This window comes from Oncorhynchus mykiss, chromosome 17, assembly GCF_057628025.1.
Source record: "Oncorhynchus mykiss isolate SJ-2025 chromosome 17, ASM5762802v1, whole genome shotgun sequence".
In the NCBI taxonomy this organism is placed as follows: Eukaryota; Metazoa; Chordata; class Actinopteri; order Salmoniformes; family Salmonidae; genus Oncorhynchus; species Oncorhynchus mykiss.
This window is the reverse complement of record NC_143038.1, coordinates 11,605,225-11,628,659: the sequence shown is the minus strand read 5'-3', so window position 1 is coordinate 11,628,659 and position 23,435 is coordinate 11,605,225. Positions and strand designations below refer to the sequence as shown.

Here is a 23,435-nt window from a genome sequence, read left to right as displayed (position 1 = left end):
AACTTAATGATGCTGTTGGAGTCGTGCCTGGCCATGCAGTCGTGGGTGAACAGGAAGTACAGGAGGGGATTGAGCACGCACCCCTGGGGAGCTCCAGTGTTCAGAATCAGCGTGGCCGATGTGTTGCTACCTACCCTCACCACCTGGGGGCGGGCCGTCAGGAAGTTTAGGATCCAGTTGCAGAGGGAGGTGTTTAGTCCCAGGATCCTTAGCTTAGTGATGAGCTTTGAGGGTACTATGGTGTTGATCGCTGCGCTGTAGTCAATGAATAGCATTGTCACGTAAGTGTTCCTTTTGTCCAGGTGGGAAAGGGCAGTGTGGAGTGCAATAGAGTGTGCACCATCTGTGGATCTGTTTGGGCGGTATGCAAATTGGGGTGGGTCTAGGGTTTCTGGGATAATGTTGTAATGTATGCCATTACCAACCTTTCAAAGCAATTCATGGCTATGGGCGCGAGTGCTACGGGTCTGTAGTCATTTTGGCAGGTTGCCTTTGTGTTCTTGGGCACAGGGACTGTGGTGGCCTGCTTGAAACATGTTGATATTACAGACTCAATCAGGGACATGTTGAAAATGTCAGTGAAGACACCTACCAGTTGGTCAGCACATGCCCAGAGAACACGTCCTGGTAATCCATCTGGCCCCGCAGTCTTGTGTATGTTGATCTGTTTAAAGGTCTTACTCACGTCGGCTACGGAGAGTGTGATTACACAGTCGTCCGGAACAGCTGATGCTCTCATGCATGCCTCAGTGTTGCTTGTCTCGAAGCGATTTAGCTCGTCTGGTAGGCTCGTGTCACTGGGCAGCTTACGGCTGTGCTTCCCTTTATAGTCTGTAATAGTTTGCAAGCCCTGCCACATAAGACGAGCGTCGGAGCCGGTGTGTATTATTCAATCTTAGCCCTGTATTGACGCTTTGCCTGTTTGATGGTTTGTCGTAGGGCGTAGCAGGATTTCTTATAAGCTTCCGGGTTAAAGTCCCGCACCTTGAAAGCGGCAGCTCACTCTACCCTTTAGCTCCGTGTGAATGTTGCCTGTAATCCATGGCTTCTGGTTGGGGTATGTACGTACAGTCACTGTGGGGACAACGTCCTCGATGCACTTATTGATAAAGCCAGTGACTGATGTGGTGTACTCCTCAATGCCATCGGAAGAATCCCAGAACATGTTCCAGTCTGTGATAGCAAAACAGTCCTGTAGTTTAGCATCTGCTTCATCTGACCACTTTTTTATAGACCGAGTCACTAGTGCTTTCTGCTTTAATTTTAGCTTGTAAGCAGGAATCAGGAGGATAGAATTGCGTTCGGATTTACCAAATGGAGGGTGAGGGAGAGCTTTGTACGCGTCTCTGTGTGTGGAGTACAGGTGATCTAGAATTTTTTTCCCCCCCTGGTTACACATTTAACATGTTGATAGAAATTTGGTAGAACTGAAATAAGTTTCCCTGCATTAAAGTCTCCGGCCACTAGGTGTGCCACCTCTGGGTGAGTGGTTTCCTGTTTGCTTATTTCCATATACCTCTTACTGAGTGCGGTCTTAGTGCCAGCATCTGTCTGTAAATAAACAGCCACGAAATGTATAGCTGAAAACTCTCTCTAGGCAGGTAGTGTGGCCTTCACTTTATCACAATATACTCTACTACAGGCGAGCAAAATCTAGGGACTTCCTTGGATTTCATGCACCAGCTATTTACAAATATGCACAGACCGCCGCCCCCTCGTCTTACCGGAGTGTGCTGTTCTATCTTGCCGGTGCAGCATATATACCGCTAGCTGAATATCCATGTCGTCATTCAGCCATGATTCCATGAAACATAGTATATTACAGTTTTTGATGTCCCGTTGGTAGGATATTCGTGATCGTACCTCGTCTAGTTTATTGTCCAGTGATTGCACGTTGGCGAGTAGTATTGACGGTAACGGCAGCTTTCCCACTCGCCTTTTCCGACTCCTGACCAGGCATCCAGCTCTTTGTCCTCTGTACCAGCGTAGGTTCCTCTTGCAAATAACGGGGATGTTGGGTGTTTGGAGAATGTCCTGTGCGTCTTGCTTGTTGAAGAAAAAACATTTGTCTAATCCGAGGTGAGTGATCGCTGTTCTGATATCCAGAAGCTCTTTTTTGCCATAAGATACTGTTGCAGAAACATTATGTACAAAATAAGTTACAAATAACGCAAAAACCCTCACATAATAGCACAATTGTTTGGGTGCCCTTAAAACTGCTGCCATTTCTTCCGCCGCCATTTTTGAAATAGATGTTGATTCATTTCTTCAAATAAAATCGAATGTATTAGGCAATAGACCTGTAGGCTAATGTACTGGAAGGTTGTCATCTTGACATTTCCCACCCCCAATCACGCCATTTAATTCTGTATCCCCACTCATTATCCAAAAGTGTTGCCTATGAAGTCAATCGCTGAGATTACTTTCCAGGAAACGTAAACCATCCCGGGTTGAAAAGTTCAACTGAACTGAGAAATTGAGGATGGCTTAGTTTCGGGGGTGAAAAGTTCACCCGTTTATTAATAATGCAGCATGTTGGTGTGAAGGAGACGCAACAGACAGCTGTCTAGTGTTAAAGACAGTGTGAGTGCTACTTCCTCTCCTATCTAGATGCTTCCATAACATCTTTGCATGTTAGATATGTATTCTGTCTGAGTGTAGCTTCACCCAGAGAGGTGAAATGGAGTTTAAAAGGCTTGAAGTCTCTCACAGCACGGCTCTCATGAGGGTGGTCCGTAGTGCCATATGTTATCTAGGCCTTCACACTATTAGCAAAGCTGTGTGTGTGTGGGTGGAGTGGACACACACTTACACAATCAAGATATCCCCTTGGCATGCACAGTTGCTTTCAGAGGCATGGAAGTACACGCCTTGGCACCCTATGATTGCTCTATTCGGCAGGGTGCCACAAAAACTGGAAGATGATGGGGAGGTACAGGGAGGCCTCTTCAAAGGCAGAACATCAGCATTCATCTGAATTAATGTTCTCGACAAGAATCGTGTCTGCTGTCTCCCGTTTAGAATGGCTAGAATTTGAAATGGTATCCATATTTGACGAGAAGCCGCTCACATAAGAGAAATCCTTGAGTCTTGGCGTTCCCTTTCACTTCTCACAACATCCCCTTCATCCAGCTTTGTGGTCAATTCTGCCCAGTAACAGTGCATCTGGGAGGTCAATTTATTTTAGCATGGTCAGACATTGGAGCAGGGCGCAGGTAATCCCTTTTTCTCCATTAGCATTAGGGTAACAGGAGATATACTGGTATCGACTTTATTATGGTGTGGTGAATGGAAGGGCGCAGGGTTGATCAGGTCTCCATGGGTTACGACCTCCCGAGTTCCAACTCCATGGGTTATGACCTCCCCTGGAGGTTACTGTGACATGTCCCACTGAGATTTCACTCAGAGTAATCCTAACCGTAACCAGGTCATAATCCTAACCTTAACATTATGGGAATTAACACATTTCTTACCCTGTATCAGTGGTTAGGGGCACCCTAAGGATCAGGCTATCCAGCCTGTCACTAACCTTTACAGTGACTGATTAATTCACTAAAGCTAAGCTTCTTTTTTTTTTTTTTTAGCAATTCGACTGAAATTCGTGTGATTTTGACAGCATGTTGCTAGCGTTTTAAAATCACAAATCCATTTTCAGTATATACGCCTACACTTGCTTTAGCCAAGACTGTGACCTCTTATGATACTCGTTTTCTCCTCATTTCATCCTGACATCATGTCCATTTGATCCCTGCACAATCAGTTTAGTCTGTCTTGTGTTCTTGGCTCACAGCCAAAGTGTCGGCTCTCGCTGTGTAATTTCCCCTGACGAGCTGATTGTTAGTCTTCGCTGTGTAATTTGGTTTGTGTTGTGATTGTCTGTGTCATGATGTTGTGATTCTGTTCGATTGGCTGTGTAATTTTGGTCGCTGTCCTGGTCTCCGGATTAAACTTGCGTTATTTGAGCCGTAACTTCCTTGCTTTGTGCTTCCCTGTGTCATTTTCGTGGTATTTTGGTGGCTGTCTTTTCCTCTCTCGACATTCTTAAGTGTGTAATCAATTTTCACGTTGTCTCCGGGATGTGTGTGTGTGTTGTCTGGCCCAGCAGTCTGTCTGTTGAGGACTGGTAAGCGTGACAGTGTGTGTGACAGACTGGCTTTTCCTGGAAGTATCATGCCTCTGTCAGTGCTTAGTGCGCTTCTCCCCAGCCTCCATACATAACTCCATGGTGAGACTGGTTCGTTCCACTACCCACCCTGCTATCACTTTTCTTCTTTCCCAAAACAGACAGAATTACACAAACCACCAACTCTCTGACCTCATCCAGAACTAGTGTGTGTGTCTGTGTGTTGCGGTATGGGAATGGAAAATGCCCCATCACCTGCTCCCTACTCTTCACCCTGCATAAATAATGACCGTTGAGTCTGGGACGTTGAAATGAGTGTGTGTCGTGACAGACACTGCGGACATTGAGAGTGAGTGCATACCACAGCTTTGAGTAATGAGGTGGGCTTTGAGAGCAGTGCATTCCCCAGGACCGCCTGTGTAAAGGATACCCCCCCCCCCCCCCCCCCCAGTCTGTCCTCCCAGCGCCTACAAGAGAAAATACCTTTCCTGTCTCTTGTCAGTATGGGGATCATTTTAGTTACGCTAATTTAGGTAGGCAAATGTTGTACGTGTGTAGTCTAGTCATGTGTTTCTGAGTCAATCGTTTTTTGTGGTGTTGGATACCAGACAGGTTGGATACCATGACGATCATTTCCCCTTGGCGATTAATAAAGTACTATCTCTCATCTCGACTGTTACATTTCACCTGTCACTTTGTGGGCATAGGAAAGTAGCCTAGACACTGAGACACAGCAGTGACATGATGGATGGAAACCCCTCCTCGCCTCCTCCATTTTGTGTCCTCACATTCTCCAGGGTCATCCATCTATCTGTCTGGGTCATACTCTGGCCCAGACTCCTCCAGGCTCGTGGTGAGCTAAGAAATCATGGAGGTCAGACTCCTAGACTATACTGGGGCTGCTACACACTTACCTCAACAATCCCCCCCCCCCCCCCCCCTCCATTGCTCCACTGTTCCACCCCTAATATCCCCCAATCAGCACCCGTGGTCTTGATGAGACCGGCCAACTGGGTACCTCCAGGGTTCAGAAACATCTCCTTGGAATGGATTTCCACTCCTCTGGCTAATCTGTAGGGGCCTGGCTGGGTAGTAGCCTGCTATCTGGCTGCTGGGAGGGGATGGGGGGGTAGAACTAAGAGTAGCCTGTGTGTGTGTCATGTAGTTTTAGGCTTGGGCCGTATCCAGATTGTCATACCTTCATACCGACTTTGTGCCATACCGGGATATTCTGTAATATTGGCACTGAACACAAGGGGTGCTGTTTTCAAACCCCACTGATACTCTGTAATCCAGAGATGTAAAATCCCATAGAGAATGCTAACTAAATGCTAATGAGCGCATTGCAAACATTTTTACAGTTTCTGACCTAAACTATACAAGTAACTAAATATTATCCAGCAAGACTCTGATCCAGGAGGGGATTCTCTGCTGTTAGCAAGTGAATGCTTGATTTTGGAAGAAATGAACAACTTGGCTAACTTGCTACTAAATTAGCAAACCAAATGCACAACTGCAGAGTATTTGGCACATTTTAGACCGTTAACTTAATAGTTATAAGATATCTATCTGGCAAACATTTAGTTGTGAATTCCATACTGTAATTAGATCACCTGGCGCATGTTGCAGAACAGTGAGTGACACAGAAGGCTCCGGTCTTTTGTCATTGTGTGCTTGTAAACAAACACCATGTGATTGGGGACTACCGTAAGCTTAATGTTATTTTTCTCTTAACATATTGCACAAGTTGACTGCAGGTATTTACTTAAGTAGCTACAAATATTCAAATTTATTAAAAACAATTAAAATAAATAGTTTTGACGGTATTGGAAAAACATCCGGTGGCTTTTTCCAAATACCCCAGTGTATGGTATATACGGTATACTGCTCAAACCTACGGAGTTTCTATTGCTCCCAATAAGAACTTGGCAGTACTAGGAAGACATTCCATGACTTTGGCCCACTTTGGCTCACCTGGACCCTATTACACCAGGAGAGAGAGATTTACAGAGATGGAGAGATGGTGAAGAGAACTGTATACGTGAGCGAGAGAGCTAGGCATAGTGCTCCTGCAACTCATCTTAGCTTCTCTTCTGGAAGCCATTGTGTGTTGGCTCTTGGCTGTGATGCTTACCTCAGGGATTCGCTCCATATTGGAAAGAATGCTTGTCTGCTCAATATTTTACAAGGGAAGCCTCTTTAACTGCTCTCTCTGCTAGCTCGTAATGGGCGGACAGGCTGACAGACAACAGCGGTTACCCACGGCAACCATGAAGACGAAGTAGAGCCAAGCCAGAAATCCTCCAATAATTGAGCTGTTGAACATTCCGAGGGAGCACCACCCAAAAGTGAGGTTATCGCAAAAGGGGTCTGGGATTCAGAGCAGGAATCCAAGGTACTGGCAGGGGTCAGATTCCAAGCTAAAGTTGGTTCTCATTTCATAATATCTGTCAGACTCCAAATACCTGGAGTGAAGGATTGAAATGGAGTGTAGCTTAGACTATTTGTGTAGGCCTAAACCGGACTTTGCCTTGTCATATAGAGGTCTAACAGTGCCCCTATGCCGTCTGTTGTGCTTTTGGTTTTATTTAATATATAAGCTCACAGGTTTTTGTTTTTTCCCCCACAGCTGCTTTGCGTTGTATTTAGAGCTCCAGAATATTGCTCTTCCATTGTACCACACGGATCATTTTTTGCTCATCTAATGTTTCTTCTTCTCTTCTCTTCCAGTGCTGTGTGCGAAGAACTTGTCAAAGAAAGACTTCTTCCGTGAGTAGTAACCCATTTTTTTGTATCAGTCCTATTTCTGTCCTCCCCCCGTGCATTGGGATGGGATTGTCAGCTAGCTGGCTGGCTTTGAAGCTGTCTGTAGATGGAGTCCCGTAGGAGCTCAGTCTGCCTGAAGTATTGGCTGATGAATACAGATTAAAGATAGAACTCATGATGCACATCGACGCTAGTCCCCGATGATATCCAATGAAGAAGAAGAGCGTCGGTGATGAGCTAGTAATGCCTGACGACACAGATGAGCAACCATTAATGTAGTTTTAATAGTATTTTAATGTTACTCGGTCATTAGGCTGACTGTGAAAGGCTACCCGGTCGTTAACTGTGGGGTTTCTGTATCTTACTATCTTCACATTCGCTTTATTTATTTGTATTTATTTTTTAGTTTATTTTACCTTTATTTAACTAGGCAAGTCAGTTAAGAACAAATTCTTATTTTCAATGAACTGAACTGCCTGTTCAGAGGCAGAACGACAGATTTGTACCTTGTCAGCTCGGGGGTTTGAACTTGCAACCTTCCGATTACTAGTCCAACGCTCTAACCACTAGGCTACCCTGCTACCAGAGGCTCTGGTGTAGTTTTATATAATGGCGAGACGGAGATACCCATCACAAATAAATACCTCTGATGGAACACAAAGCACAGGCACGTCCTCTTCGTAGGCTAATTATTATAGTGTAGGATTTTGGTAAAGCGAGTGAATATGAACATTCTTTAGGCTTTACAGTTGCACATCTCCTTTGAATGTATTGGATTACTGTGGGCTTCTAAGGCACAGTTTCCTGTAAATGACGCATTCCCCCCCCCCCCCCACACACACACACACACACACACACACACACACACACACACACACCTGCAGAGGGAAGTCCCTGCTTCCTCTGCCAGTATGGCATAGGGTTGAATGTGACTCAACAAGTTTGACCTGTGGGAGGTATCATTGCCTGGAGCAACACGTACTCCTAACTATAGTCACACACAGTATGTCATTTCTATGGAGCACAGTCTCTGTGTGTGTGTGTGTGTGTGTGTGTGTGTGTGTGTGTGCGTGTGCATACCAAGTTTCCGTTAGGAAAATTTGGTGCAGAACAACGTGACCGGCAAGATTTTAATTTCCCGGACATCCATATGCGGAACTCATTAGGGCATCCACCCACGGGGCTCAAAATCACATTTTACATTATTGTAATTAATCTTAACAGAATATAAAAGAGCCTGTAAATAAAGTAGAACATTGTTCTTGTACCAACGTGACAGGTTTTATTGAAAAGCGAAACATTTACCCGTTGCGTATTCATCCCTGCTATAAATCATCAATGAATATTATTTTTTAAATATTAAAACATTTAGAGTAGGAAAAACAAGTCTCCTACACAGTAAAACACAACTTAAAATATCATATTTGTATATTTACGAACGACCTGACCTATAGGCTATTTGTATGAACAGTTTCATTAATAAATAGCAAAACACAACTGTTTTCAAATACAATCTATCCTTTCTAATTTAATTTAGCCTAGGCACGAACATTTTTAAGTAAGCCTAAAAACGAACTAAACATGGCTGTGTACGATAACCAGGGCCGGCCGGTCATGGCAGCTTTTGTCAAATTAACTTCAGATTTGACTTTTGGTAGCAAGTTAGGAAAATTAGGTTAATGTTAGGGAAAGAGTTCGGGTTAGCTAAAATACAAAACAATTCAACTTTTGACGTTCATTTGACAAAAGCTGGATCTCTTCTAGTCATGACTGGGCCGGCCCGCACCACTCCCCATTCCCACTGTAATTCAGCACCACAGCAGTGGAAAGAGGACACGCTAGGTGGCCTCAAAATGAGATATCGTCAAACGGATGTTGAACAATCAAATTCGATATGTAAATTAACTAAATGTCTTAAGGCTGGTTCATTGCGAGAAAGCTTATTACAATGCTAATGTGAAACGAGGCCCGCGCCATGCATTTATGAAAGCACTTGTTTCCAAAGCCCAAATGATATCGCACTCTATACAGCTCTCCTGGATGATGTTAATAAATGTTATGTTTGTTGTCATTTGAACTATCGTGAGGTCGTGTCACATGTGATATACGTGGATCCATTGAGAACTCTGTTTCCTATATGCAGTTGGCTGCCTAGTGATTGCAACATTGCAACTCACCGATGTGAATAGTTGGCAACAACGTCTTGTTTACAAATACTGCTGAATAAGCTCAACTGAAATACACATCATTACTCTCGTCTAGCAATCTATTCCAGGTCTTTCTACTATACATGACACGGGCGGGACACGTTGATCTGGCGTAGGTCGGTAGCAGTGTGTGTGTACCGTCCCTTATCATATTTCTAAAGAGTCTAATAGACTGGCGTGGAAAGACATGCTTCTGAGCTGCTTGCTCAACTACAACTACATATACACACAGTATTTCCTATGTATGTTATCTGAATGAGTCACAGTGTAAATAAAGGTCCGTTGACAATGAATGTTTTGTATGCCGTCTTATGACTCAGCCATTGTATTTGAATGCAGTTCAATAGAAACTATCATTTTGACGTGCACATACATGTCCTGCATTTTGACTCCAATTTCAGCTATAAGCTATAAAAAGAGAGTTTGCACACACTATATAAAACTCCCAGTAATTTATTGGGTAAATCCGATTTACCCAGTAAATTACTGGGAGTTTATATATAGAGTTTGCGACTCTTTATTTTTTTATAGCTTATAGTTTATTTGCCGTTTAGTCAGCACCTTTTACAGAAAAATAATTTTCTCTGGGTGTGCGCCAGCTCATGTTTTCTATCCAATTTCAGCTATAACATATCTTCATGTTAGATAATTAAAATTATGTGAATTTAGGTCTGTTCATAGTCATTGTTTCTATGCCATCAGCCTGTGAATACAGTTACCTAGAAACGTATTCAAGCACACATCCTCCATTTAATATCAACACTTTTTCCATGCTAGATAAATGAACCATACTGTGAAAATAGTTCCATTGACTCCATTGTTTCTATGCCATCCACAGTTGTGAATACAATCCTCCATTTTGGCTCCTCCTCCACAGGGCTGCCTGACCCCTTTGCCAAAGTGGTGGTGGACGGCTCGGGGCAATGCCACTCCACGGACACCGTGAGGAACACGCTGGACCCCAAGTGGAACCAACATTATGACCTGTAAGTCACCAGGGAAGACTCTAAACTGGGGGACCACCTTAGACCTATAAACCCTTGTTTCACCATGTCTTCCTAGTTCCAGCTTGTCTCAGCAAGGTGGAATTTATCCTTTCAGAGCTTCAAAAGTGCCTAGTAGGAAGTAATAGTATAACCTCATCCCATAACCTCGTCCCCAGGAGAAACGTCTGGCGTGTGTAGGGACTAGGGTCTGGATTTGGTGGAACTCACTGTCATCTCCTGAAGAAACCGCTTCCTATAATGGATGCCAAAGAACTACAGACAACTGCTAACGCAACCTCCCATGTTGACTATGGTTTTCAATGTTATCACGCTGTTCTGGTTCCATTGACTAAGCTGTGGCGTCTCCATGTGCTGCTATGATAAGCGTGCGAGGAATGCAGCAGGTTACCCTCCCTTCCCGTGCTAATGTGCAGGAACACCCACCATAAACCATTTGAGGCCTTTTGACTGGGCTGCTGCACGCTCACTCTAAGGCTAGTCTGAAATGGCACCCTATTCCCTATGTAGTGCACTACTTTTGACTAAAGTCCTGGTCAAAAGTAGTGCACTTTATAGTGAATAGGGTGCCATTTCAGACGCAACTCTTGTCTAACCATTGCGACTGTCCGACTGAATATTTGCACTGAAATGAGCCATGTGTTGTGAATGTTGCGCAGCAAGCTTTACATGCTCTTCTAGGGAGTAATCGCCACTGGATTCAAAGGACCTACTGGCGTTACAGGAGAGGGATGTAGCGGGAGGGAGCGGGTGAAGAGGAGAGAAAGCTAGAAATGGGGAGAGAGGGGTGTGTGTGTTACAAAAGCATTGGGGAACTATGCAGAGATGTGGGTGTCTTGGCACCAAACCACTATGCACAGATTGAATAATACAGAGAATGTAGTTACATCATCAATTAGGTCCCCAAGAAAGAAAAGAACAAAAAAAACATACGTTTGGCACTGCAGCAGGAAGACATATTTGCTAGCTTTGCGCACACATGTAGATGTCTCTGTCTGTCTCTCTCGCTGTGTCTATTTTTCCGTGTGTGCCCCCCCCCCCACCATGCTTGTCTTCAAACACTTGCCTCTCCACTGGTCCTAGGGGAGTCGCCCCTGCCAGTGACCCCTGACCCCAGGGCTCTGTCACAGGAAATGGCTGACATGCCAAGGAGCACAGCCACAGATGGAGCCTTCAGCCTCAGCCTGTTGGCTGGCAGGTTGCCACTGCTCTCCACACCTCCCTCCACACCAGGCCAAGCTAATTGCTCAGCACACAGCCTACCCAGCAGCCCCCTCTCCGTGGGTCTGCTACTGTAGTGTAGCCTTCTGGACTACAGGTCATTACAGTTACTGCAGAATACATCCTTCATCCGCCCTATGTGCACATTCATGGAAGGTACTGGTGTGCGAAATACACCAATCCAATGCTTTTAGTTTGAAATGCATGGGGTTGAGTGTATGAGTGTACACATTGAAGAAATAGGGCACAGTCAAGGAGTGTGTGACACACACCCATTGACTGGTGCTTGTGTACTGCAAAACAGGCTGAGTTTTGTCGTTGCAGTTTTCACTAATAGTCATTGATTTTGCAATTACAGCGTAACTTATCTAGTTATACGTTTGCAGACAGAGGCCATTAAACCAGAAAAGAGAGAGCTGTCAAAACATGTATTAGTTCAGACTGTGTTTGCAGCTTGAGGAGCATACATTCTGCCCCGCTCTGTTTTCATATTGCAGGGCAGGCAGCATTAGAGATGATGGTGATGGAGCTCCCAATGGGATGCTAATGCACTGTATATCCCTTAGGCAAGCTAGAGACGTCATGAATAGTAAAGGGGTTGTTTTAGAACACAAGGCCCGTAAGCGCTGTCGCTGCCCTCTGTAGGATCCAATCTGGGTGAATATGTGACCCATTTTAGCTTCATACTGTATGTTAGAGCCCTTGATCAATTTATACGGTAAAAGGCGGTATTTCATATTTCCATAGAGAAGTTAATTGATGCGATTCACGGTTGTACTTTTCAGAGGCCTTGATTGGTGAAAACCCATTCACACTCCTCCTCTCACTGCACCGACCACGCTATCCTCCTCACCAGCCGCCTCCTCTCTCTCCCTCCCCGGTTCCCTAATCGCTCGTCCCTCTCGGCACAGGAAACCCAGAGCAGGTGGCTGCCGTGCTGTCATCCCAGAAGGCAGAGCTGGTCTCGCCAGCCGCCAGGGGAGGATGTGTGACGGTGTCGTCTGCCAGTCTGTCTAGGCCGTCGATTAGTCTAGACGTCTATATCTAGCCTCATTACCTTTAACCCTATCTGAGCTGGCAGACTGGCGTGACTGGGCACCAAGTGGCATGACTAGATGTCTCCCATTGTGCCACCCCAGCTCACCAGTCACCATCAGTCACAAACCAGTGATTTGGCGAACTTGTTTAATTATCAGCTTAGAAACTGATCGAAGGCCAGTTAAGTGTTCCACCCTAATGAGGTAAGGGATTTGGAAGAGTAAACTGATCCGAGATCTGATTGGCATGCTTACACCCACTTGAAATGAAAAGCTCTTCAGACTAGCTAGACTGAGGCTCTGTAAGTAATACTTACCATACTGTGGAATTATCATATAGCTATACTTAGCCGTATGCTTGGACAAGAGGGTTTCCTTCTCTCTCTCTCTCTGTTTTTCTTTCTCCTCCTTAATTTGCTGTGGTAAGCACTCTTCTAATCACGGGCTCTACCTGCAAAGCCAGACTGCACATGGTTTCACAAATGTGTGTGTACACGTGTGTCTTCCTCAAGTCATTATGACTGAGGAAATTGTGTTTACCTGTCCTCTTTTTCAAAGCCCCAGACGCTAGGTCACTGTCTGGTCTGCTCTCTTATTTCCCCTTAAACGCAGCCTGGGTTTGCAACACACACACACTCCAAATCATGTTGTTGGCCCATGCATTACCACCACAGTGTAGAGGTGGAGTAACTTGGCTTAGTTTTGAAGCCTTTATCCAAATCTAGATCAGACAGCAGGTGGAAATTTCAACCCACAATGCAAGCAAGGCTTTTAATATGAAAAGAAAAACCAGCTTAGATTTAATGTGCTTAGATTAAAGTTTCATTTAATTTCTGTCCATCACTCCTTTAAAGACGGAACTATGCAAAAAGTCATACTCCTCAATGGAAGCATTTATATCGTCCACAGACATCAGTTGCCAGTGATATTAGTATCAGATATTTGAGCTGACTTGTCTATTGACAAAAGGAGACGCTGTGAGTGAGCAAATTTGAAAACTGACTAGACAACCTCTCCCCACTCCCTTTAACAGTATGGGCCATGTGCATCTTCTATGTGCGCTCTGGGAAACTCTTCTCCAGGAAACCCTTCATGATATATACGTACCCATGGAGGAGGGCTGAGTTGGCAGCAGTGTTGGGAAAGCTGTAATTAGACCAGTCAGTGTGTGTTACTGTAAGTGCTGTCTGTCTGGGAGACTGTGGTGCAGAGGAGAGAGGGGAGACAAGGGGTTCTCCTCTCTCTGATTCATGATGACTAGGCTGACCTTATAGCCAGACAAGCAGCTTCATCGTCATCATCGTGGACAGTTGGCACACTGTAATCAGAGTCATTTAGACATCAGAACCCCTCCATACGTTCTGTGATGTGACTTTGTGTACACACTTGTTTCTTTAGTAGGTCATCCTCTTCGGTATGTATGTGCAGGTGTGTGTGTGTGTATGAGATGTACATCTCTCCTTATTAGCTTCGCTGTTACCCTGAGATAATGACTCGGCACTCCAAAAGCACACTGATGAGACACAGACCCACTCAGTGTTATAAGTGATGCATTTAAAGATATTAAAAGATGCATATTAAAACGACTACCTCGCTCACATTCTCTCTCTCTTCTCTTTCTCTCTCTCTCACTCACTCACTCACTCACTCACTCACTCACTCACTCACTCACTCACTCACATCGGTTGGTCTGTTATGTATTTAGTGACTCATATTAAAGGGACTGTCTCTATCATCCACAGGTACATTGGGAAGTCTGACTCCATCACCATCAGTGTGTGGAACCACAAGAAGATTCACAAGAAGCAGGGGGCCGGCTTCTTGGGCTGTGTACGCCTTCTCTCCAACGCCATCAACCGCCTCAAAGACACCGGCTGTAAGTGTGTGTGTGCGTTCAAGCATGTATTAGAGCAATAATTCATTTGGGACCGTGCACATTTGAGCAAAAATGTGTGTGAGCGTGCTTTACACAGTGTGCGTCTGTCTAGCGGTGGTCTGTCTAGTGTGAGACAGCAAAAAACCTTCCAATGATGACTCAAACCCAGACACACATTCTCCCCTCTATTCATCATTATTCCACTCCTAGTACGCAACGCATGATCTGATTTATAGACCACATCAAAGACAAGACAGGCTTCTGTCCTGCCCCACTGCCTAGAAGGCCCTATGACACACACACACACACACACACACCTGCCATTAAACCCTATTGATTGACGTCCATCTGGGAGTCTGGCACTGTCGCTGCGCCGCTCTGCCCGCTCCCTCCCTGGGTATCAGGTGCCAGTCTGGCTGGCTAGGGCACGGAGCTTGTTGGCGCTGCCTGGCCTGGTGAGACGGATGCCATTGAGAGCGGGATAGGGGGCTCCTGGGAGTTGGGAGTCTCGACCACGCCTGGCGGTGCCAGCTCAAACACACTCCCTGGGGTTTCCACCTCTAGCGTGAAGGGAAACACACACACACACACACCCAGCCTGCTGTCTCTTCAGACACAGACTAACTGTGTGTGAAGTAGACGTGCTGTCTCCCTTTTCTACTCTTTCAGTGACTGCTTCTTAATGAGTACTTACTGGAAAGTCTATTCCTTTGTTTTACCTAGCTTGTTAGCCGTTAGCTGCTGCATTCAGACTGGGTCCCACCCCGACTGCTAGCATTAGCAGTGAACAACCGTAGGTATAGAGCATCGCTCTTTTCAGCCAAGCTATAACATTTAACGGTTAAAGATGCTAGCTAGGCTGTTAAACTAGCTCCACTTACAGTATATTGCTATGCTGTGATGTAGTCCTAATTGTACATCTAACTGCCCTACTTTCCTCACCCTCCATCTATAGTATATCTGTATAACTATCTATACCACTCAGCGGTTTTCTCCCTAAGTGGTGAGAGTCCTCTAGAAATTGTCAGTCAGACAGTGTGGCACTGAAGCCAGTCAGTATGGGTAGATGCTGCTGATGTGGACAACAAGGGAGACAGGCTGTCGCAAAGCACCAGTCCTCACATAACCCGCCCCCGCCCGCCCGCCTGTCTGTCTGTGGTCCAGCCACCACAGTCTCTAGGGGCCTCTTCTGCTGCCGCGCCGTTTCCTAACAGTCTGGCCCGGTACAGCTCTACAACTTCCTGTACTGCAACTTACTGTAGCATCACACACACACACGCACTGGACACTAACCTCAGAGCTCTTTGTCCTTGTTACAAATGGCAGTCCTCAGGATTCTCTCCTTTTTGATGTTGTCTTATTTTACCATAGTTTATTTAAACTGGTTTTGGTGCGTCTGTGATGGCGGACGGTATGTATAGAATCTATACATGGGTCAGTCATTTTAGTGTTATATAGTCTATGCACTGTCTGGGTGGCAAGACTTGTATACAGAGAGATGTATACTGTTGATACACTGGTAATTAAGCCTACATATGTTGTGCTGTGTTTTTTTTGTGTGGTATTTTTGGTTCCCGTACCCTTTGTATTCTCCTGTTCTTTCTTTTCATCTGAGCTTGTCCCCCCCCCCCCCGCCCTTTGCTTTATTTATTTTTTCAATGCACCTCAGATGTTTGCAGGGCCAGGATACAGTTTCACTTAGTCTCTTTTTTTACTCCTCTGAAAGCTGCTTACTATTCCAGCCTTGTAACCCCTAGGCCGTCCCTGTTTAGTCTAGACACGTATCCGGAACAGATCCCCAATCCACAGTACAGTGCTGTCTGTCAGGAAGACCCCCCCCCCCCCCCACCACCACCACCACCACCACCCCCCACCACCACCACCTGTCTCCCGTAGCCTAGGGTGTGCTCTCACTTTCTGCTCCCCCTGACCCAGACCAAAGAGTTAGTTAATAGGAGCTGACATGTCTAGGATGTTTTGGGATGAGTAGAGGGAGAGCAGCTATGGCTGATTTGGGATCAGGGCTTAGCCTGCACTGTGAAATGGAGACCCCTTTATTAGTGTAGGCCTCCTTCCATTGGCTGACGGTCTTGTTCATAGGCAGATTTGATGTCGTGTTCTGACTATCTTAGTCGTCATCTGTTCATATTTCTCTTGTTGTCCAAGGTATTAAAGTTTTCTTCACCTCTTGTTTTGAAGGGAAAATGGTTTGTTGTATGAGGATTGTGTTTTAACCATTATTTTACCAGGTAAGTTGACTGAGAATGCATTCTTATTGACAGCAACAACCTGGGGAATAGTTACAAGGGAGAAGAGGGGGGATGCATGAGCCAATTGTAAGCTGAGGATGATTAGGTGGCCAAGATGGCATGAGGGCCAGCTTTGGAATTTAGCCAGAACACCGGGGTTAACACCCCTACTCTTACGATAAGTGTCATGGGATCTTTAGTGACCACATGGAGTCAGGACACCAGTTTAACATCCCATCTGAAAGACGGCACCCTACACAGGGCAATGTCCCCAATCACTGCCCTGGGATCTTTTTTTATACCAGAGGTAAAGAGTGCCTCCTACTGTCCCTCCAACACCACTTCCAGCAGCATCTGGTCTCCCGTCCAGGGACCGATCAGGACCAACCCTACTTAGCTTCAGAGGCAAGCCTGCAGTGGGATGCTGCTGGCTGGTATGATGTTGCTCTTGTGGTGATGACATGGCAGTATTGTAATAGCAGTGTTTGTCTTGTCCTTACTCAATGCTAAGGCCAGACAGATATAATTCCATTAAGCTTTAGAAATTCCCTTGGGGAATAATAAGTAATTTTTTGCTCATTAATATTGTTTTTCTTCTAACCCCACAGATCAGAGACTGGACCTGAACAAGCTGGGCCCCAATGACAACGACACAGTGAGAGGCCAGATAGTTGGTGAGTAGATCTGTGCAGTGCTATGGACCGCATACAAGAACACACACACACACACACACACACACACACACACACACACACACACACACACACACACAAAAACACACTTTGGCCCAACCTGTGGTTGTCTGACACAACCACAGGTCTGGTGGATGTTTCGCCACTATCATCGGACTGTCTGAAAGGAAAGCCATGACTGTCTGAGTAGCTCGTCGTCTCGTTTCTAAGTAAAACCACCTTTGACCTCTTAGGTTTCCACGGAGTCTGTTTGCACAACGCAGACGGGGCTCTCTGGATCCGGTGTCTCAGTACTCTGGGTTTATCTCACCACACACTGCTTTTAGTGTTGGAGTTCTTTTCCAGACTGTGACCTGACCAGGAAGAACACTGAGCCCCAGTTCAACTAGGGTCGAGAGTTTCCCTTGGTCAGGTTACGGTTAGGATAATCTCATTCTCATGGCCTTAGTTATACAGCATTGCATGATATTGTTCTAACTGCTGCTGTTGTCGTCACCTGTCTCCAGTGAGTCTACAGTCCAGAGACCGTATCGGAACAGGAGGCCCCGTGGTGGACTGCAGCCGTCTGTTTGATAATGATTTACCTGATGGGTAAGGCCTCTGGATGTTTCTTAAGACTAAAGCTACATTATGTACCAGTTTGCGTGTTTCCAATGAGAGGCGCTGCATGGCCAATCTGGCGTTGGCCGTACAGCATTTTAAGTCAGGGCATTCATACTTATTTCACTTTGTGTAGCAGAGCTGTTGAGCAGAACTGTTGTCAAGGAAGTGAGTTTGTGTTTATACAGGACTTCCTGCCCCCACCTACCATCAACCAGTCATGTCGATGTTATACGGAACCCTCTTAGTTGTTACAAAATTTGTGAGGGGCTCGATTTCGCCTCTGCAAACCGGATTGCCGGATCAAGCATAAATCCGCTATTAGATTTACATTGTTTTCTACGTAGAGATAGTTGTTTGTTATTGTATAAGGTTTAGCTTGAAAGTTGATCTGAATCTGGTTGGAATAGGGGCATATTGAATCTGGTTGGATAAAAACAATTCTAATGCATATGGAAATACTTGTTCCTTGGTCTGTTGCTCACTGTGTCTGTCTTCATGTGTGTCTGTCCGTCTGTATCAGCTGGGAGGAGCGGAGAACAGCCTCTGGTCGGATCCAGTACCTTAACCACATCACACGCACCACGCAATGGGAGAGGCCCACCCGGTACGTCAACACACACACACACACACACACCCTACCTACCTACCTTTGCACCAGATGGAAGCTACTGACCCTGGAGTGCTGCCAACATCCAGCAGACCGTTTCTTCACACACTGAGTACCAAAGGTCAAATCCATCATCTGTAATTTACATAAATAGTCCAGACATTCTTTATAATACAACACAGCATCAACCTCCCTCTTCACCTCTGGCCTGTTTATTAGTCTATCTTCCTTACGTTTCCCTTAAAAAGGGCACTCAACCTCTCCCATCTAAGTCCTAAGGGAAACCGTTGCTTATATGCCACAACAACCCCAAGCTTGTCTGGTAGTATATTGTGCCTGGCTGACCCAGAAAATAGGCAATCCATGCACTATTGTAAAAGGAAAACAAACCAGTCACAGGGCAGCCTAATGAGTGAGTTCCTATCAATTTCCTGAAAGGCTCAGTCCCACAAATAGGGCCAGCTAGGTTTGGCTTGGCCCACCTTTCTCCTGGAACAACGGTTGCCTTCCTTACTTGGCCCCCGTATCAGTGGAGCCAATAGGGAAGTAAGCAAACAAATAAATTACCCCTCTGGAGCTGGCCTTTCTATTTTTCTTTAAGCGGGAGGGGTGGGATTGGGTTAGGGGAGAGGAGGTGGGCGAGGCAGGGGTTAAGGCGTGGGGCGGGGTTGTCGAAGGGGAACCAAGGCGTCAGCGGCCCTGGATGGCCAGACAAAGTGGTCTAGGGGAGTGGAGGGGGGGCTCTCTCCTCTCCTTTTCTCACTCCCTTTGACCAGTCATCTTATCAGTTGCTTTCCTGCCACTCTCATGGACTAGACTGCCACTGAGACACACACACACACACACACACAGAGGCAGGGGGACAAACAGTCTGACGCCGTCACACGGTTACACACACACACACACACACACACACACACACACACACACACACACAAACAAACAATACCCCATCAAATGTGCACACTTTCTTAGATATTATCTCATTATTTGTGTTTGTCCACCTCCCCCTTTTCCAGGCCGGCGTCTGAGTACTCCAGCCCCTCCGGGCGGCCCCTCAGCTGCGTGGTGGATGAGAACACGCCGATCCTGACACCCAACGGGGCAGCCATCGGTGTGCTGCCTAGCAGTGGCAGTGACCCGCGGGTCCAGGAGAGACGCGTCCGCTCCCAGAGACACAGGAACTACATGAGCAGGACCCACCTCCACACCCCGCCGGACCTGCCAGAGGGATACGGTGAGACCCACACACACAAAAAAAAACGTACAGGCATACAAAGACCTGCACACAAACATGTACACTAACACACACACACACACACACACGTTCACATAACTAATGTATACACACTAATTTTCACACTGCCTGACCTGCCTAGGGGATATGGTGGTCAGGTGATGTGGTTACAGACACACACACAAACCCGCATGACCTACCTAAGGGATATGGAGAGGGCAGAGGACAGGGGTGCAGTCAGAGACACACAACACCCTCTGCCTGACCTACCTAAGGGATATGTGTACAGTTACTCATTATCGAGGAGAGAGAGACACGCTCGCTCACTCAGCCAGCATGATGTGCCAAAGGCTTCTGTAAGCACAGTCACATGCTTACATAAACACACCTCAACTGGCCTGACTCAGAGCTACAGTGTCACATGAACACACACACACGTACGCACACATGTAGGCACACACTGTAATTATCAGTGAAAGGAATTCATGGACCCTGCAGTGTCCACGTACAGTTGAAGTCGGAAGTTTACATACACTTAGGTTGGAGTCATTAAAACTCGCTTTTCAACCACTCCACAAATTTCTTGTTAACAAACTATAGTTTTGGCAAGTCGGTTAGGACATCTACTTTGTGCACGACACAAGTAATTTTTCCAATAATTGTTTACAGACAGATTATTTCACTTATAATTCACTGTATCACAATTACAGTGGGTCAGAAGTTTGCATACACTAAGTTGACTGCCTTTAACCAGCTTGGAAAATTCCAGATAATGATGTCATGGCTTTAGAAGCTTCTGATAGGCTAATTGACATAATTTGTGTCAATTAGAGGTGTATTTCAAGGCCTACCTTCGAACTCAGTGCGTCTTTGCTTGCCATCATGGGAAAATCAAAAGAAATCAGCCAAGACCTCAGGGGAAAAAAAATGGTAGACCTCCACAAATCTGGTTCATCCTTGGGAGCAATTTCCAAACGCCTGAAGGTACCACGTTCATCTGTACAAACAATAGTACGCAAGTATAAACACCATGGGACCACGCAGCCGTCATACCGCTCAGGAAGGAGATGTGTTCTGTCTCCTAGAGTCCTATATTGACATAACCTGAAAGGCCGCTCAGCAAGGAAGAAGCCACTGCTCCAAAACCGCCATAAAAAATCCAGACTACGGTTTGCAGCTACACATGGGGACAAGATCGTATTTTTTGGGAGAATTTCTTTTTTAGCTTTCAAGCCGAAGAACACCATCCCAACTGTGGTTATGGGGGGGGGGGGGTGCTTTGCTGTATGAGGGACTGGTGAACTTAATAGATGGATGGCATCATGAGGAGGAAAATTGTGTGGATATATTGAAGCAACATCTCAAGACATCAGTCAGGAAGTTAAAGCTTGGTTGCAAATGGGTGTTCCAAATGGACAATGGCCCCAAGCATACTTCCAAAGTTGTGGCAACATGGCTTAAGGACAACAAAATCAAGGTATTGGAGTGACCATCACAAAGCCCTGACCTCAATCCTATAGAACATTTGTGGGCAGAACTGAAAAAGCGTGTGCGAGCAAGGAGGCCTACAAACCTGACTGTTGCACCAGCTCTGTCAGGAGGAATGGGCCAAAATTCACCCAACTTATTGTGGGAAGCTTGTGGAACGCTACCCGAAATGTTTGACCCAAGTTAAACCATTTAAAGGTAACGCTAGCAAATACAAATTGGGTGTGTATGTAAACTTCTGACCCACTAGGAATGCTTAAATAGCTTAAATAAATCGTTCTCTCTATTATTCTGATATTTCACATTCTTAAAATAAAGTGGTGATCCTAACTGACCTAAGACAGGGAATTTTTACTAGGATTAAATGTCAGGAATTGTGAAAAACTGAATTTATCTGTATTTGGCTAAGGTGTATGTAAACCTCCGACTTCTACTGTAGCAGCGTAATACCAGGGCAAACATGGCTTTGTTGTCAGCCTTTGAGAGGGTAGTACAACAATCTCCCTGCTGCTGCAACCACAGCCGTCATCCCTCCTTCCCTCTCTCCCCCTCCCTGTCTCTCTAGATCCCTCTGTCCCTCCCTATGTTTCTCAGCTCCCTCCCCCTCTCTCCTTCCTTTCCTCCCTCTCTCAGCTTCCCTCTTCCCACAGCACCACATCATGACAGCTGCAATCAGCGCAGGCTGTGTTTTCAAGGCCCCTCTTCTCTCCTCACCCCTCTTCTCCTCGCTTCCCCGTGTTTGCGAACACTTCCCAGCGCTCCAAAGTGTTCTCGCAGTGCGGAGTGATATTCCCACAAAGGAGAGATGGAGAGGGGGAGCGAGCCAAAGAGGAGGAGAGCGATTGAAGGGAAGGGAGAGAAAGAACATTTCCCCATGTGTTTGACTCTCACAGGTTTACGTGAAAGGGTGCATTCGAGGGGAACTGGTTTTCATTTGGGTGTTTTTGGTCAACATCTGCCCTTGTCAAGCGTCAGATATTATTGTTCCCTCTGTACAGCCTCAGTCTTGTATACATTATACATGCAGATGGAACGTATTACATACATTATGCAATATGATTTAAGTACTACAGGCTGGTGGTTGCTAGGCTGTTGCTATGGATTGCAGCTATTTTGAGCACCCCATGCACACAGTGCTGGACCAATTTGACTTTCACAGCCAGAGACCAACACACAATTAAATTATGTATTTAATGGCTTATTTGCTTGTAATCACGTCCGCCAGCCAGTTCTTTCTCTCTCTGTATATATGGTAGCGGTTAGCCTGAGGACCAGATTCATTTGATATGGACAGATACAACTAAAAACATTGACACGTCGGATGTCAACAGTCGAGTGTATTGCACCATTATTTAATATGCTGTAGCGAAACACTGATTTACAACGCCAGCCCACCAGTCACCACAATCTCCCTGTTCTGTGGAAGTTCCCCATCCTCTATTTCTACCTCCTATTTTAATATACGACACATCTTAGCCAGTTCATAAATGATGAGTATGTACTGTGTATACCAAACATTCGTCGGGGCAGGGACTCTACAAGGTGTCGAAAGCTTTCCACAGGGATGCTGGCCCATGGTGACTCCAATGCTTCCCACAGTTGTGTCAAGTTGGCTGGATGTCCTTTGGGTGGTGGACCATTCTTGATACACACAGGAAACTGTTGAGCGTGAAAGACTCGGAGCTGCGTTGTAGTTCTTGACACAAACCGGTGCGCCTGGCACCTGCTACCATACTTCAACATTTTTCATCTTGCCCAGTCACCCTCTGTATGGTATACACATACACAGTCCATGTCTGAAAGCTTAACAAATCCTCCTTTAACCTGACTCCTCCCCTTCATCTACACTGTTTTGAAGTGGATTTAACAAGTGACATCAATAAGGGATCATAGCCTATCATTTCACCTGGTCGGTCTATGTCCTGGAATGTTTTGTACACTCAGTGTATATCTCCTGCAGAGCTCTTGGGCCTCTGTGTTGAACTGCATAAACTCCAGGCTCAACACAGAGCTCTGTAGAAGAACTGAACCAGAGAGTCTGTGAAGGAAATGATAAGGGTGGTGATGAATGCCATTCAGTTAGAATGGCGGTGATCCATGCCCCTGAAAATGCCCAATGTTCTTGGCAGAGGTGACTCACTTAAGGCCAGGGGGCGTTTTTCTCCTTCGACTCAGTCAGTGACTCTTGACCAGTTGGGTGGAACTGATGGAGTGAGCGGTGAGCTGGGTGGAATATGTGGTGCCGGAAGGAAATCAGGGTTAATGGGGATGAATGAGGGACTACATGTGCATGCACGAGGCGCGCTCGCGCGCGCACACACACTG

The 23,435-nt window shown here is 45.9% G+C and overlaps 1 protein-coding gene across 4 annotated transcripts in view; it reads left to right on the top strand.

Moving 5' to 3' along the window:
• The window catches only part of LOC110493680 (E3 ubiquitin-protein ligase SMURF2), a 78,095-nt gene that overhangs the window by 28,075 nt on the left and 26,585 nt on the right, over positions 1–23,435 (top strand). For 2 of the 4 annotated variants that reach the window (XM_021568086.3, XM_021568087.3), the window contains exons 2-8: positions 6,854–6,892; positions 9,974–10,082; positions 14,101–14,234; positions 17,092–17,157; positions 17,682–17,766; positions 18,299–18,382; positions 19,405–19,622. In XM_021568086.3, coding sequence (XP_021423761.3) covers positions 6,854–6,892; positions 9,974–10,082; positions 14,101–14,234; positions 17,092–17,157; positions 17,682–17,766; positions 18,299–18,382; positions 19,405–19,622 — 735 coding nt within the window. Of the gene's footprint in view, positions 1–6,853; positions 6,893–9,934; positions 10,083–14,100; positions 14,235–17,091; positions 17,158–17,681; positions 17,767–18,298; positions 18,383–19,404; positions 19,623–23,435 lie in introns of all 4 variants that reach the window. The other 2 variants (XM_021568085.3, XM_021568084.3) reach the window with 1 other exon arrangement.